Source organism: Callospermophilus lateralis, chromosome 8 (genome assembly GCF_048772815.1).
Source record: "Callospermophilus lateralis isolate mCalLat2 chromosome 8, mCalLat2.hap1, whole genome shotgun sequence".
Taxonomy (NCBI): Eukaryota; Metazoa; Chordata; class Mammalia; order Rodentia; family Sciuridae; genus Callospermophilus; species Callospermophilus lateralis.
In genome coordinates this window covers 30,516,974-30,534,606 of record NC_135312.1, presented here as the reverse complement: position 1 = coordinate 30,534,606, position 17,633 = coordinate 30,516,974, and the positions used below count along the sequence as shown (strand labels likewise).

General features: G+C 39.1%; 1 protein-coding gene across 1 annotated transcript in view; it reads right to left on the bottom strand.

Annotated features, from left to right (window-relative positions):
• The window catches only part of Ube2k (ubiquitin conjugating enzyme E2 K), a 70,616-nt gene extending 58,931 nt beyond the window's left edge, over positions 1-11,685 (bottom strand). The window contains exon 1 of the mRNA XM_076863995.2: positions 11,336-11,685. Coding sequence (XP_076720110.1) covers positions 11,336-11,398 — 63 coding nt within the window. The 5' untranslated portion in view covers positions 11,399-11,685. The remainder of the gene's footprint in view (positions 1-11,335) is intronic.
• Positions 11,686-17,633: the final 5,948 nt, after the last annotated feature.

The window sequence follows — 17,633 nt, the reverse complement described above, 5'->3', positions numbered from 1 at the left end:
AAAACAAACAAACAAACAAAAAAACCAAAATAAACAATAAAGGTTTAAAAAAAAAAAAAAAAAGAAAGGCCTACGCTAAACTTACAAAAAGACCTCTTTCCTGCCGGGTGCCATGGTGCATGCCTGTAACCCCAGCAACTCCAGAGACTGAGGCAGGAGAATTGCAAGTTCAAAGCCAACCTCAGCAATGTGGAACGCTAAGCAACTCAGTGAGACCCTGTCTCTAAATAAAACAGGGCTGGGGATGTATCTCAGTGGTCCAGTGTCCCTTAGTTCAATCCCCAGTACCAAAACAAAAAAACAAAAAACTCTTTCCCCAGCAGTCCAAAAATTTTGATACCTAAAAGTTGGGAAACAGTGACCCACACACTGTAATGCTACTCGAGGAAATGGGACAAAGATTGCAAATTTAAGGTCATCCTCAGCCACTCTGTGAGACCCTGTCTCAAAAAAAAGGGGGGCTGAGGATGTAGCTCAGTAATAGAGTGCCCCTGCGTTCAATCCACAGTACTGGGGCGGGCTGCAGTTGAATACCCATTGAAGATTTGGGGCAAGTATCTTTTAAAATATCACCACGCCTACTACTACTATTAGGCAACTTGCTGAAAAGAAAAAGATAAATAAAAGTTCTCAAGGAGCTTAACGACAGTCTATCAGGAGCAGAAGTAAATAAATAAATAAAATTACCAATAATAAAATAAGTACTTTAATAAAGTCTGACAGTGGCACAAATAATCCTAACTCACAAGGCTGAGGCAGCAGGTTTACAAGTTCAAGGCGAGCCTCAGAAACAGCAAGACTGTCTCAAAAGGATGTGGAGGAGGGGAGGGATCATGGTAAAAGAACCCCTGGGTTCAATCCCCAGAACTGATATATATAAATAAAGAACTAGAACAATAGGAAATCACAATTTTTTTAAATGCTGAGGAAAAGTTACAGATGTATATTATAATTACGAAAAGTTTTTTAGACTTTCAAAAATCTAATGTAAAAGTGTTTTTGCACTCAAAGACACTATAAAAACATAAATATATGGCGCATGCCTGTAATACCAACAACTCGGGAGGCTAAAACAGAAGATGACAAGTGAGACCAGCTTCAGTAATTTATTAAGACCCTTAGCAACTTAACAACAGTTTTTCTCAAAATAAAAAATAAAAAGGGCTGTAATGTAGCTCTGTTGGTAAAGCACTCCTGGCTTCAATCCCCAGTACCACCCTTGCCTCAAAAAGCAAGAAACAGATATTGAGTATAAGTTACTCTTTTTACAATACCAGCAATGTCTGAAAGGAAAGACCTAATTTCAAAATCCTGTGCCACCAACAAGTTCTCATACTAGTGGATTGCTAGGTTTCAAAAGGTAAAGTTACTGGAGCTTGGGTTGTGTGTGGCTCATTGGTAGAGCGCTTGCCTAGCATGTGTGAGGTACAGGGTTCAATTCTCAGCACCACATATAAATAAATAAAATAAAGGTACATCAACAACTAAAAAATATTTTTAAAAAAAGGAAAGTTACTTAATTGTTTCAGGGCTGAAACTTTCTGGTCTATGAAACAAGAATAACATAAATCTCATAAAGCTGTCATATATGTATATATGTATATAAATAAAAAAAAGTTCAAGTAGATATTTAATTATATAGATATTTCAAATTTGTAGTAAAAGCAAAGAACCTAGGAGAGGAAAAAGGAAGAGTTTTTTGTTTTTTTTTTTTAAGCAAACTACTGGGGATCAAACCCAGGGCCTCCTAAGTATCACTGAACTATATCCACAGGCCCCAAAAAAGATTTTGAATAAAATTAAGTTCTCCCACCTTTTGACAATCACAATTACACAACTATAGGGATGTCAAATGCATGTGACCAGCTGTGTTCTGGTTTATAAGATCCTTTTTCTTTTCGGTGGTGGTGGTGGTACCAGGGATTGAACCCAGGGGCACTTTATCACTGGAGCTACACAACCCCCAGTCTCCCCTCTGAGTCAGGGTCTCACTAAATTGCCAAGGCTGGCCTCAGCCTTCAGAGCAGCTATTGCATACAGGTATGTGCCACATACACCCAACCCCAAACCCAATTTTGGAATCCCTTACCCTCAGGATCCAGAATTACATACCATAGGGTTACAATCTGGATTCCTTGGTCCAGTTCCAGAAAGAAAGCCAAAACTCTATTGAAAGCCCCCCAAATAAACTTTTCTTTTATAAAGGTAACATTTTTACACAAACTTTTTTTTTCAATTTAACACCCTGACAAGACCCACATATATCCCTTTGTATTCCCTTTGGCCACCAGCCCCGTAGGTTTTTGCACACAGAAGACCAAGAAATACTATCAGAAGTATTCTGGCCTTAGCCAGACATGGTGGTACATGCCTATAATCCTAGCAACTGGGAAGGCTGGGGCAGAAGAACAAGTTTCAGGTCAGCCTCAGAAACTTTAGGGAGCCCCTGTCTCAAATTAAAAAGGGCTGGGCTCAATGACACCCTGTAATTGCAACAGCTCAAAGACCTCCTCAGCAATGAAGTGAGAACCTAAGCAACTTGGCAAGACCCTGTCTGAAAATAAAAATTAAAAGGGCTGGGGACGTGGCTCAGTGGTTAAGTGTCCCTGGGCTCAATCCCCTGGTACCCAAAAATAAACAAATAAAATTAAAAGGTCTAGAGCACTAAAGTGCCCCTGGGTTCCTTTCCCCAGTACCACTGAAAAAAATTTTTTTATGTATTCTAGCCCTGAGGCGGGGATCCTGGCTCAGTGGTAGAGCACTTGCCTAGCATGTGTGAAGTACTGGGTTCAAGTTTCAGCAGCACATATAAATAAATGAATAAAATAAAGGTCTATCAACATCTTTAAAAAAAAAAAAAGTATTCTAGCCCTAATCCTGAATCTTTTCTTGAGTCATATTCACATTTAGCAATCACTAAACCACTGAAGGTAAGTAACATTCATAATCCAGAACAATAAGCAGAATATGAAAACAGCTAAATTTCACATCTAACAGCTATCCATTCACTATATAAATTTAATATATCCCAAACATTGTTCTCTAAGCACTATATACATTTACACTTCCCACGTGTTCTTTCTTTTTCCTTAAGTACTGGGAAATAAACTCAGAGTCAGTTAATCACCGAGCCACATTGCAGATTTCTTATTTACATTTTGAGACAGGGTCTAAGTCCTTGCTGAGGTTGGCCTTGAACTTGCTATCCTCTTGCCTCAGCCTCCAGTGTTACTTAGATTACAAAATGTGCAAACCACCCTCACCTGGTTTCATAGATTTATTAGATAAAATATTGAGACATAAGACTCAGTACTTGGTCTGGGGTTGCGGATCAGTGGTACAGTGCTTGCCTAGCATCCATGAGGCTCTGAGTTCGATCCCCAGCACCACACAAATTAAATAAACAAAATAAAGGTATTGTGTTCCATCTACAACTAAAAAAAGTATTAAAAAAAAAAAGTCAGTACTCAAATCAGGCAATGGTGGCACGTGCCTGTGATCCCAGAAGCTCAGGAGGCTGAGGCAGGAGGATCTCAAATTCAAAGCCAGCCTCAGCAATTAAGTGAGATACTAAGCAACTTAGTGAGACCCTGTCTCTAAGTGAAATATAAGAAGGGTTGGGTATGTGGCTCAGTGCTTTAAGTGACCCTGGGTCCAAAACCCAGTACCAAAAAAAAAAAAAAAAAAGAATCAGTACTCAGGTAGAAAAAGGCTCAACTTAAATCTAGAAACCTGCACTCTAAATCACTAAATTTACTATATTTCAGAAACTAAATATCTCTGCCTCTTGGCAAGCTGAAGTTCTTGTTTTGAGAGAGAGGGAAAAAAGGACACATTTAAATACTCAATATTCATTTGCCACCTTCTTTTTTATCTTTTTTGGTGCTGGGGATCAAACCCAGGACCCTCAAGCATGCCAGGCAAGTACTCTTCCACTAAGCTACATCCCCAGGCTGTCACGAAGTGAACGCTAATACAAAGTCTTATTAGCATTCAGCTTTTATGGTACTATTTATGCAAAGGATAGTTCCACAAAACATCTCTTTATTACATCTGGAGTAAATTAGCATACAAAAACCCTGGGTTCATCATTAACAGTTCTATGTTGCTAAGCAACAACCAACCTTTGGGCTTTGGATTCCTATCTTATAAAGAAAGAATTTGGCCCAAAAATTTGGTGCTAAAATTGAATATATTTTGGCCTTTTTCTATGACACTTACTGTATTTTTATTTATTTATCTTTTTGAGTACTGAGCCCAGGAGTGCTGGAGCCCTTTTTATTTAGACAAGTTGCCCAAGTTGCCCAAGCTGGCCTCAAACTTTTGATCCTCCTGCCTTTGCCTCCCCAACGGCTGGGACTATCAGCATGTATAACACCCAGCCATTATTAAACAAGATATTGAAAGGCATCTTTTGAAAACTTTCAAAAATAAAAGTCACATAATATATACTCATATCTGTGCTTTTATTCAAACATACTGAAAACTAATCTGTGATATTAGAAATCAAGAAAATAACTGTGTAGGAAAAGCCTTATGGGGCCGGTAACATTCTGTTTCTTGATTTGGATACTAGAAACTCTACTGTATGTATCTTTTACTTGGATATGAAAAAGGGCAGTTTTTCTCCAAAAATAACATGATGTAATTGCACAACTATGTTTGAGTATATAAGAGCTGTGCAACCTTTTTAAATACGTAAATGTATTTCTAGACAAATCTTTTTTTTTTTTTTGAGAATTTTTTAATATTTATTTTTCAGTTCTTGGCGGACACAACAACATCTTTGTTTGTATGTGGTGCTGAGGATCGAACCCGGGCCGCACGCATGCCAGGCCAGTGCGCTACCGCTTGAGCCACATCCCCAGCCCATTTCTAGACAAATCTTATAATCCCTCTGGCTCACTAATTTTGATTCAGGTACCTACAGGTCATTCCTGTACTCATATAATTCCTTTGAAACTGTTTCCTGAAATGTGAGGCCAGTCTTAACTTTCCTTTAGAACTTAGCTCAAATGGGGCACAGTGGCACACCCCTGAAATCTCAGTGGCTAGGGAGGCTGAGGCAAGAGGATCTCGAGTTCAAAGTCAGCCTCAGCAAAAGCAAGGCACTAAGCAACTCAATTGAGACCCTCTCTCTAAATAAAATACAAGCAGGACGCAGTGGCTCACACCTGTAATTCCAGCAGCTCTGGAGGCTGAGATAGGAGGATCGAAAGTTCAAAGCCAGCCTCAGCAATGGCAAAGTGCTAAGCAACAAAATAGGGCTGGGAATGTGGCTCAGTGGCCAAGTGCCCCTGAGTACAATCCCTGGTACGAGGAAAAAAAAAAAGTGGGGAGAGTCTGGGGATGTTGCTCAGTGAAGTACCCCTGGGTTCAATTCCTGGTACAAAAAAAAAAAAAAAAAAAAAAAATCAGTTCAAGAACATACATCCACAGAATTCCCAAAGCATGCATTCGCTGTACCTAGTTTTTTTTTTGTTGTTGTTGTTTTGTTTTTGATTGTTTTGCAGTTGCTGGGGATAGAACTCAGGGCCTTGTACACACTAAGAAGGTGCTCTACCCACTGAACTACAGCCCCCAAGCCCCACTTTTTAATGGTAAAGCATAATATGAAATATAGTCTAAAAGTATTACTTGCACAGGATTTGATGTTTTAACCCAATCTATAAGCTATTCTGTGCTCATCCCACTCTAGAGCCCCTTAAGGTACACTATTTAAATAAATTACACAGAAATATAACTTATATCAATGCTAAAAGAAAAAATAATTTCTACTCAAGAAAAGTGTTCAAAACTCTCGTTACACCATATTTTGCATATAATTTTACCTTTTTTCCTTTATATCAAAAGAAGGGCTTGAAGACATAGCTCACTAGTAGAGCACTTACCTAGCATGTGCAAAGGCCCTGGGTTCAATCTTCAACACCACACCAAAAGAAAAATGTTTAAAAGAAAAACAGTAAAAAGGATAAGCACGGACTGGGGTTGTGGCTCAGTGGTAGAGTGCTTGCCTAGGACGTGGGAGATGCTGGGTTCCATCCTCAGCACCACATAATAATAAATAAATAAAGGTATTGTGTCCAGCTACAACTATATGGTAAGCTTAAACTTCTGAAAACAAAAACAAAATATTCAAAGCCAGATTTTTTTTTATACCTTGTCCATCCTTTAGATTGACAATATAAGGCATATCTTACATACAATTAACTGTATTACATGTTCTTCTAAACTAGCCTTGTGTGGTGTTGCACACCTGTAATTCCAGAAGCTCAGGATGCTGATGAGGCAGGAAGATCCTAAGTTCAAAGCCAGCCACAGCAACTGAGCAAGACCCTGTCTCAAAATGAAAAGGGCTAGGAACGTGGCTCAGAGGTAAGCACCCTTGAGTTCAAACCACAGTAGCCCCCCCCCCCCCGCAAAAAAAAAAAAAGTCAGAGATGATGCTATACATCCTATAAGCTGTTAATGTATGGGGGTAATCAACTCACCAATAATAATAATCTTCCTAAAATGTCAATAGTGCCAAAGTTAAGAAACCAAAAGACTTTCTTGTAGACTTGCAACTGCTTCTATATAATCTAAATTTAAAATGATTTTTAAAAAACTACTTAAATGTTGAAGGAAAAAAAAAAAACTCACAAGAAATTTTTAGGAAAACAATTTGTTTAAACATTCCCTATGAGAAAACTACAAAATGTTAGCAAAGTACATCTACAATATGAAAAAACTACAGGTATCATACTGCATTATAAAAAAAAATGTATGTACACTGATCTAAGGGCATGTTACTTCAATGAGTCTCAAATGATCAAATATTCTGTACTATGAAATGTAAGTTAACCTTTAAATTACAGTTACAATTTACTTCAATAAATTTAAACTGACATTAAATTAGGTTATATTTCAATCATTTAACCAGTAATTCAAACCAGGCTAAATTATTTTTAAATAATTAAAAGTATGCCTATCCTTGCAAGTCTTGACAGTGTGGAACAATATAAACACAAACAGACCTAGATCCAAATTTAAAAGCTGTATGTGTGCAAATAATTTAAATTATCTGATTCTCAACCATCTATCTAAGAAACAAGAAACCTTGGGCTGGGGATGTGGCTCAAGCGGTAGCGTGCTCGCCTGGCATGCATGTGGCCCGGGTTCGATCCTCAGCACCACATACAAACAAAGATGTTGTGTCCGCCGATAACTAAAAAATAAACATTAAAAAAAAAAAAAATTCTCTCTCTCTCCCTCCCTCTCTCACTCTCTCTTAAAAAAAAAAAAAAAAAAAAAAAGGAAAAAGAAAAAAGAAACAAGAAACCTAATTCAAAGACCTGTACTTAGCAATTAGCAATAGCTGGGTGTGGTGGCATATGTCTGTAATCCCAACTACTAGAGAGGTTGAGGCAGGAAAATTGTTAATTCAAGGCCAGTCCAAGCAACTTAGTGAGGTCCTGTCTCAAAATAAAAACTAAAAAGGACTAGAGATGCAGCTCAGTGGTGAAGTGAAGTTCAATCCCCTAACCAAAAAAAAATAAAAATAAAAATAAAAACCAAACCAAGCACGGTGGAATACACCAGAAATCCCAGTGAACCGGGAGCTGAGGCAGGAATACTGCAAGTTCAAGGTCAGCTTTGGCAATTAAGAACAGCCATAAGCAACATAGTGAAATACTGTCTCAAAATAAAAAATAAGAAGGGCTGGGGATGTGGCTCTGTGGTAAAGTACTTGTAGGTTCAATCCCCAGTACCAAAATATGTGTGTGTATACATATACACACATAACATATAAAATATATATGTATATAATTTAAATATTATACACTTAGTATTATATATTAAAATACATGCATAGATACATACATAAAATTAAAAGGGCTGGGGATATAATTCAGTGGTAGAGATGTCTAGCATATACTAAGCCCTGGGTTCAATCCCCAGACCCATGATGGGGAAAAAAAAATTGGCACCGGGCACAATACTGCACACCTATAATCCCTGCGACTCAGGAGGCTAAGGCAGGAGGATCATGAGTTCAACTCAGTCTCAGCAACTCATCAAGACCCTGTCTCTAATAAAATATAAAAAAAGGATTGAGGATGTGGCTTGATGATTTAAGCACCCATGCGTTCAATCCCTGGTACTATTAAAAAAAAAAAAAAGAATTCACCTATATAACAACTCATAAAACTGTAAATTACACTTTAAATCAATTTTCCATTGCATCAACTTTGGACCATTACTTAAAATTCAGAGTCTTTTTTTTTTTTAGTTGTAGGTGGACACAATACCTTTATTTTTTATTTATTCATATGTAGTGCTGAGGATCCAATCCAGCGCCTCACATGCACTAGGCGTGTGCTCTACCGCTGAGCCACAACCCCAGTCCCTCAGAGTCATATTTAAAAATAAAAATCTGACAGATAAAAGATGAATTTCTAAATACTATCTTACAGAAAAGAGAGCTAGATGGTACTTTCATTTATTTTGAGTAAATAACATTCACATGACTCAAAATTCAAAAGAGATCTATGCCCTGTAAACAAATACCCTATTCCCTTAAACAGAAGCTACCAATTTTACCAGTTTCTTATGAATCTTTTGACTTTTAATGGAAAATATACATTTTCCCCCTTTTGACATAAATGGTAACTTCTTCCATTCTTTTCTGCACCTTGCTTTTCACATTACAATTATACATAGTAGTGGGATTCATTATGCTACATTTATATATACATATAACATAATCTGATCAATCCCGGAGGCTACATTTTATTTAATTAATTTATTTTTTTGGACTAGGAATTGAAACCAGAGGCACTTAACCACTGCACCAAATTCCCAGCCTTTATTTATTCTTTTTTTTTGAGACGGGGTCTTGCTAAGTTGATTAGGGCCTCACTAACTTTCTTAGGCTGGCTTTGAACTTGGAATCCTCCTGCCTAAATATCATGAACCGCTGGGATTATAGGCATGTGCCATCATGCCCGGCACTTATAACCTCTTAGGTTCATCAAACATCACCTAATTGACAAAGGCACAAAAAGGCCAAAAAAAATAAAATAAAAATCTCAAAAATCAACCAATACTCTTAGTAAACACACGCACATGAATTAAACTTTAGTAAACTAGAGAGTTGTATCAGGTGATATGATTAAATATTTATTTGATCAGCCACTCAAAATATTACCTTTACACAAAGAAAATATATATGGACTTCAATGAGTTGAGACTATTCAATATAATCTACTTATAAAACTGGGCCCACTAAAATATCCATGAAAAAAATAAAATAAGGCTATTTATTGGTTATATTTATTCCAAGATTAAATTATCTGATCCTTTCCTAAATGTTCTTTGCAACTTCCTGGAAGAAGTTTCCTTCCAGATTTACATAAATAGTGTTCTTTAAAAAAAAAAAAAAAAAGTCTATTTGTTTTTCTTTCATTTTTCTGATACACTGTGATTCTTAAAGAATAGTACTAGTATAATAATAATAATATATACTACCATAACAATATAAGAATTTCTGGTAATCTTCAACTCAAGTACTAAGATATCCTGGTGAAAAGTCACCTCACATAAAGCAGAGACCACAGGGATTACAAGAACAGTAATTTATCATTTCTAAAAAAGCATTATAAATCTGTAAGTTTCAGAACTGTGCAACCTTACTACAGAAGAATATTTGAGGCTGTTGACAATATTAGCTGCAATCTTTCATTAGAAATATGTAAAGTATAAGAATACATTTTCTTATTAAAAAAGTAAAATCTCTGTTACAATGTTTATTAGTATAATCATTTATGTCTATTTCTGCATTGTACCACAAAAATACAAAGTCATCCTTCCATTCAGTTTTGGCAAATGAGCAAATACAGAGGTCAAAGTTCATACACATGCTCTGTAAAACTAATCACACTGCATATACTACTATATTCAATAGGTTTACTTAAATGTCATTTTATTTTTAATCATTTTCTTATGTGTATACTTGGAAAAGTACATGATCACCGTAGATCGGACTTACTATTACTCACCACATACTTAGAATGTTGAATTTCACAAATCATTGCTGACATTATCAAAATACATGCCATAAGAGAAAAAACAAATAGCAATAATCTTGAATCTTAAAAAAAAAAAAAAAATCACTTGCAGGATTTTTTGTTGTTGTTGTTAAATTCAATAACAATCAGAAAAACACCTGGCATTCTAATTTTGGTATGAAAAACTATACTAATAATTGCATAGTTTTGATTCATATTACTAGTCCATTTTGAATACTTTATATAAATAAAAATGGCCAGCATAATGTGTAAAAATGCTTCAGGACTCCAAAGTGGAGAAGACAATTTTTAAAAAAATATATATTATGTTGTGCTATGATCCTTTATGCCAAAATAAACTTACTCACTTAATGAAATAAAACCATCTGCCTATTTTTTGAAAAGTAACAATCAGCTAACTATGAGGGACATCATAATGAAGTTTCACAGCAGAAGAGTCACAGAGGCATTGTCTTAGGAGAGACTCTGACCTATGACTTGTAAACAATATTTTGAAATATGCTGCTCATACACCCCATCATCTTTTCCTACCTAAAAATATTTAATACACCAAACCAGTCGAAAAGCTTTAGATAGCAAAAAAGAGGCGTAGCAATAGGGGTAAGTGGAAAAGAGATAATGATCTAATTTGGAATTAATTTCCTATATCTCCAGTGAAAATTCCCTTGTTCCCCCCCTCCCAAAAAGATACTATTCCATTATGCCTCCCCTTACTTCCCAACACCCAGCTATGAGGGAGTAACTCTGAATGTCCTTCTTTCATCGATACTTAAGGACTCTCGTCGCTTCTTCCCTAAGGAAAGGACAGTAAAGGGCTGACAGGCAATAACCCAGAATACCCTTAAAAGTGTGGGCCTCAGGGCTGCGCTGCTCCCCGGATCCAGTTACCACCTCTCCCCTTCCCCCAACCCACTTCCCGGGTTTTCTCAGGCTTGGCCTGCTCCCTCCCCACCCCACAGCTACACTTCCAGCTGTTGCCACCGCCTCGGGTCTCTCTCTAGAGCTCACATCCCGCCGAGGGGTGCTCCCCTCCCCGCCTGCCCCCCAAACCGTGCTCCTCCCGGACACCCGCCCGCGAGACCGTCTATCCCAGGGCCCGGGGAGGGAGGGCAGCTGGAGGAGGAGGGGGAGACTGCTGCTTCCCCACAGGCAGAAGGGCGGCCGCAGGGAGCCGCCCGGGGGATACCGGGTATGTCTGGGTCGCCGCTGGGAGGGCCCTCCCGCCCTGGGCTGAGATGGGGGATGTCCGGGAGTTCATTTCTGACCTCCTCGCTCTTCAGCACCTCCTTGAACTCCCGCTTGATTCGCTGCACCGCGATGTTGGCCATGTCTCCGCCCGCAGCTGATTCGTACCCGCCTCCTCCGCCACAGCTACGACCACCGCCACCGCTGCCACCTCTTCCTCCACCGCCTCCTCCCTCGGTGATTCAGACCCGAGCACACGAACGCTGCCACTGCCACCCCTGCCGCCGCGCTCTCCTCACTGTGGAATCACCTCCGCGCCCGGCCACCAAAATGGCGCCGGGTCCGCGCATGCGCACGACGTTGACCCGGCCGGGCGGCGCAGCCGCTCCCGTTGTAGCCCCATACGCCTCCGCCACGAGCCCGCGCTGCGCCGCGCGTCTGAGCCGGAGCTCCGGCCGCGTGGCTCCGCCCTGCCGGCGTCTGGGGCCGGGAGGGTGCGGCTAGCTGGCTGGCCAGCCCCACGCGGCCTCCCGGGAGCTCTCCAGCGCCTCCGCCCCTCTTTCTACCCTTGTGATAAGATCCGGGCTCCAGCCCCTGACTTCTGACCGCGAGCTCCAGCCCGACCTGCGTGCCGCCCTAACTCAGACCCACGACCACAGGTTGGACGTGCCTCGCTATCTAGCGTAGGAAAACACTGTTCCAGAACTCGGTCCGGCCCATTGTCGGTTGGTATAGCTCCAGAAAATCCACTGCGGTCGCTTTTGTTCTGGAACCATTGTAATGCCATTATTATTCGATCATCTCAAGGACTACTAATTATTAAGAATGGTTATTTTTTGTTCCCTTCGGTGTATGAGACAGGTATTCCACGGAGAGGCCCGGAATGGGTTCAGGAGCCAGATGTTGATATTTGACCAATTTGGATATTAATACCGAGCTGTGGAACTAAAACCTTGGTTTTTAAACTTGAGTGTGCATCAGAATCCCTGAAGAGCTCGTCAAAAAGTGAATTGCAAGGTCTCATCCCTAGAGTGTGGGGTGGGCCTAAGAATTTACATTTAACAAGCTCCCAGCTGCGGCTCATTCAAGGACCACACTGAGAACCGCTGAATTAACTCCTGAACATTTGTATAAGAGAAAATTGGAGAAATAGAAGCTCCTTGGGGGATGGGTTGCGGGAGGGAGAAGATTTACTTCTGAAGCCGAGGCCCTACAAAGATGTTTGGCGCCGGCAGGCACTCAACAAATATTGAATGAATAAGTGAATAAAGAACAAAGTACTCTGGGGTTGTGGCTCAGTGGTAGAGCGCTTGCCTCTCATTTGTGAGGCACTGGGTTCAATTATCAGCACCACATATAAATAAATGAATAAAATAAAGGTCCATCAACAACCAAAAATAAAAAGTAGATAAGGCCAGGGTTGTGGCTCAGTGGTAGGGCGCTTGCTTAGCATGCGCTAGAAAATGTTAAAAAAAAAAAAAAAAAAAAGAATATTCTCAATGGAAAAAAAGTTTGAAAGTGGTTGCTTGGGTTTACAGAAAGTAACGAGAGTGGGGGCGTTGTGGCTCAGTGGTAGGCACTGGGGGGTTGGATTCTCAGCACCACGTGAAAAATAAATAAAGGGATTGTGTCCATATTCTAGAAAATTTAAAAAAGTAACATGGTTTTGGTGTTGAATAATACATTTTGGAGTGAGTAATAAAGGTTATTTTAGAAGTGACTACTTTGTGCACTTCCTATACCTAGCCAATCAGTAAAGTATCTTATAAAAATATCACATATACTTGATCTTGCAAAAGTAACTAAAACTGTCAGGTGAGGTGGTGCACACCTGAAATCCCAGTGGACCGCAATGCTGAGACAGGAGGATAGCAAGTTTGAAGCCAACCTCAGCAACTTAACGAGGCTCTAAGCAACCTAGTGAGCCTCTGCATCTGCGTCAGAATGAAAAGTAAAGACTGGGAATGTGACTTGGTGTTTGAGCTCCTCTGAGTTCAGTTCCTGGTACAAAAAAAAAAAAAAAAAGGAATATTTTATTCCAGTTCCCTCCCATACCATCTCTCTTGGCCAGTTTTGGTTGGTTTCCTCATCTGTGAAATAAGGAAGTTGGATTTGATGATCTATTTAAGTTTTAAAACCTCAGAATTTTAAAGCATCATCTCAAAACAGGTCCACAAATGGGTAGACATAAATGATAAAACCCTTATAGCAGAGCCCCCTAGTGGTCCTAAGAGGAGTCAACTGTATATTCTACATAGATCATGGTACAATGAATTATTGCCATAATGTAAATCAAGCAATGCTATATGTATTTGTGCCGGTATATTTAAACTACATTATTTTGATGTGTGTAAACTCTTTTAAAATATTTTACACCTACCACTCTCATTCAGTCCCCAATCCTAATCTTGGAATTCTAAAGAAACTTGGAATACTCAAATCACAAGGGGCCAATGAGAAATCTGATAATTTCTTTTGGCCGGGTGTGTGTGGGGGGTTAGTAATTGTTTTTTTCAATGCTGAGAAGTGAACCCAGGGCCTCTTGCATACTAAGCAGGGATTCCATCACTGAACTATATGCCCTAGTAGGTTTGGTAATTTTTATTTGGGGAGGTACTGGGGATTGAACTCAGAGGTGCTTTACCACTGAGCTACATCCCCATCCTTTTTTTTTTTTTTTTTTTTTTTTTTGAGGTGCTGGGGATTGAACCCAGCGCCTTGAGAAAAGCACTCTACCAGCTGAGCTACATCCATCCACAGCCCCCCAATCATTTTTGAGACAGGGTCTCACTGAGTTTCTTAGGCCTCTCTAAATTACTGATGCTTGCCTTGAATTTGTGATCCTCCTGTCTCAGGCACCTGAGTTGCTGGGATTATAGACACATGCCACCAGGCCCAGCAGGTTTAGTAATTTTTAAAATGCACATAAACATTAACTCTGCAGTTCCATTTCTAAGAATTCATTATATAATCCTTCCAGAAAATAACAATCTCATTTTAATTGATACGAAACAATCTTTTTGCAAATACATTTTAGCTGGGAGTGGTGGTATGTGCCTGTTATGCCAGCTACTCAAGAGGCTGAGGCAGGAGGATGGCAAGGTTGAGGCCAGCCTGAGCAATTTAGCAGGACCCTGTCTTAAAAAAAGTACTGGGGTTATACCTCAGTGGTAAAGTACCCCTAAGTTCAATCCATAGTATCAAAACAACAAATACATTTTCTCTTCCTTTTGGTGTATTAACAATGATATGGGGCTCTGGGTGTACCTCAGTAGTGAAGTATGCACTTAGCATGTACAAACCCCTGGGTTCAATTCCTAGCACATAAAAAAATGCATTTTTACATATCTTTACCTATTAGCATAATATTTTATTAAGTTAACACTAGGAAAGGGTTAATTTTAAAGAAAAATAGCATAAACTTGTGGTAATTTAATATTCCACGATTTTGCATTTTTTAATTAAGGAGAAGACATTCTCATATTTCCCAACTAAAAAGTAAACAAAAGCAATATGATAATTAGAGCATCAAATGTACCTAGCAGCTTGGGTGGCTGAGGCAGGAGAACTGTGATTTTAAAGCCAGCCTCAGAAAGTTAGCAAGGCGCTAAGCAAGTCAGTGAGACCCTGTCTCTAAATAAAATAAAAATTAGGGCTGGGAATGTGGCTCAGTGGTTAAGTGCCCCAGAGTTCAATCCCTGGTACCCCTGCCTTTCCAAAAAAATTATATCTAGACTGTAAGTAGACTTCACAGTCTTATTGCTTACTAAGAATATTATTTTTTTAATATTTATTGAGTTGTAGATGAACACATAGTATATTTATTTATTTATTTTTGCTGTGCGAGGATCAAACCTAGTGCCTCACACATGTGAGGCAAATGCTTTACCACTGGGCTACAGCCCCAGTCCCACCAAGAATATTATTTTTAAAAACAAAAACCGAGGCTGAGGTTGTAGCTTAATTTGAACAACTCTTGCTTAGTATATGTGAGGCCCTGGATGCTATCCCTACCACTACAAAAACAAAGCCTCATTACGCATGCTAAATGATTAGATTTATATTTATATTAAAACAAGGCTTTCTGACTTTCCCCCAAAAAACACACATACACACACACACACACACACACACACACTGTGTGTGCATGCATGCATGCTGAAGATTAAACTTCATGCATGTTAAGCAGGCACTCTTATCACTCAGCTACTTCTCTAAGACTTTCTTAGAGAAAGAGTGCTTGTCTTTCACTGGACTTCCTTAGAACACCTCATCCCAAGTATTTTTGGTTTTTTTGTATCTATTTACTATTTTATACCTATTTACCTAGGTATTTATTTTGTGCTACTGGGGACTGAAGCCAGGGGCACTCTAACACTAAGCTACATCCCCAGCCCCTTCTATTTTTTATTTATTTATTTATTTTTTTTTTTTAAAGGATTTCCTCTTTATTTTATTATTTTTTTCTAAAGAGAGAGAGAGGGAGAGAGAGGGAATTTCAATATTTATTTTTCAGTTTTTGGCGTACACAACATCTTTGTGGTGCTGAGGATCGAACCCGGGCCGCACGCATGCCAGGCGAGCGCGCTACCACTTGAGCCACATCCCTAGCCCCTTATTTTTATTTTTTTAATATCATTTTTTATTGTTGTTTATTTTTTATGTGGTGATAGGGGTTGAACTCAGGGCCTCATGCATGCTAGGCAGGTGCTTTACCACTGAGCTATCTCCCCAGCCCCCTCTATTTTTTATGTTGAGACACAGTCTTGCTAAATTGCCCAGAATGGCCTCGAACTTGCAGTTCTCCTGCCTGAACCTTCTGAGTCACTGGAATTATAGGCATGCACCACAGGGCCTGCTTTCCTAAGAATTTCTTTGTTCTTGTCCTGTCCTTTTTTTTTTTTGGTTGTGGTACTGGGGATTTACTGGCAAAACCCAGTCTCAAACACAGTAAAAAGTGCTGGGGCATGTAGTTCAGTAGTAGAGTGCTTACCTAGTGTGAGCAAGGACCTAGGCTCAATTCCCAGAGCCACACAAAAAATTAAGAAAAAAAAAGGATCATTGGCATCAGAATAACTCTGGGCTGGGGGTGTACCTCACTAATAGAGGTCTTATCTAGCACTTATGAAGCCCTAGATCAATATCTAACACTAGAAAAAAGAAAAAGAAGGAGTGATTGTGGCTCAGCGGTAGAGCGCTTGCCTAGCACATGCAAGGCCCGGGGTTCGATCCTCAGCACCACATTAAAAAAAATAAATAAAATAAAAGTATTGTGTCCAACTACAACTAAAAATAATATTTAAAAGAAAAAAGAAAAGAGGGCTGGGATTATGGCTCAGTGGCAGATATGAGGTACTGGGTTCGATCCTCAGCACCACATAAAAATAAATAAATAAAAATTTAAAAAAAGAGAAGCTGGTATATTTATTTAAAAAAGAAAAAGAAAGTAAACCACCAATAGTTAATTATAGACCAGGTATTTACTGATCACATAACCAGCATAATTCATAGAAATGAATAGGGATAAAATGATTTTTTTTTCTTTCTATTGGTAGTGTAGGTGATCCCAAAGTTTATATTTATTGGCCTTTGAGCCACTGACCAGTTTCATAAGTAATTTAGCAATCTTATTTCAGCATTCTTTTCCCTACTGGCTATTTATTCTTAGTTCCTTTTTTTCTTTTTTTTTCCCAAGGAACTCAAAATATTTTACTGGCTTTTATCTCTAATGAATTAATGAAATGAATTAACTATTTGTATGATAATCTAAAAAAAATCAATTTAGTGCCTATAATCCTAGCAACATGGGAGGCTGAGCAGAAATTGCAAGTTCAAGAATAGCCTTGGCATCTTATCAAGTTCTTGCCTCAAAATGAAAAGATCTGGGGATATAGCTAAGAGTATCCCTGTGTTCAATCCCCAGTACAACAAATAAACAAACAGGAAACTGAGCTTTACCTGTGCTTAACAATGATAAGGCAACATCCCCTTCACCCACAAGAGTCGTATCAGAATGGGACTGGGAAAACACAAGATTGAAATTAGACCTACAGGGCTGGGGATGTGGCTCAAGCGGTAGTGTGCCCGCCTAGCATGTGTGTAGCCCAGGTTCGATCCTTGTGTCTGCCGAAAACTAAAAAATAAATATTAAAATTCTCTCTCTCTTAAAAAAAAAATAGATCTACAGGCTTAAAATACCTCAAATGCCCAGGTTTCAACAACAACAAAAAAATACCCCGAACCAGGAAGATCCCATCAAATATGAAAAAGATATCTAGTAGATGTCAATGTCAAGATGACAATAATGATACAATTATTTGACAAGGATTTTTCTTGAGGGGGGACCTCAGAATTAAACCCAAAGCCTTGCATGTATAT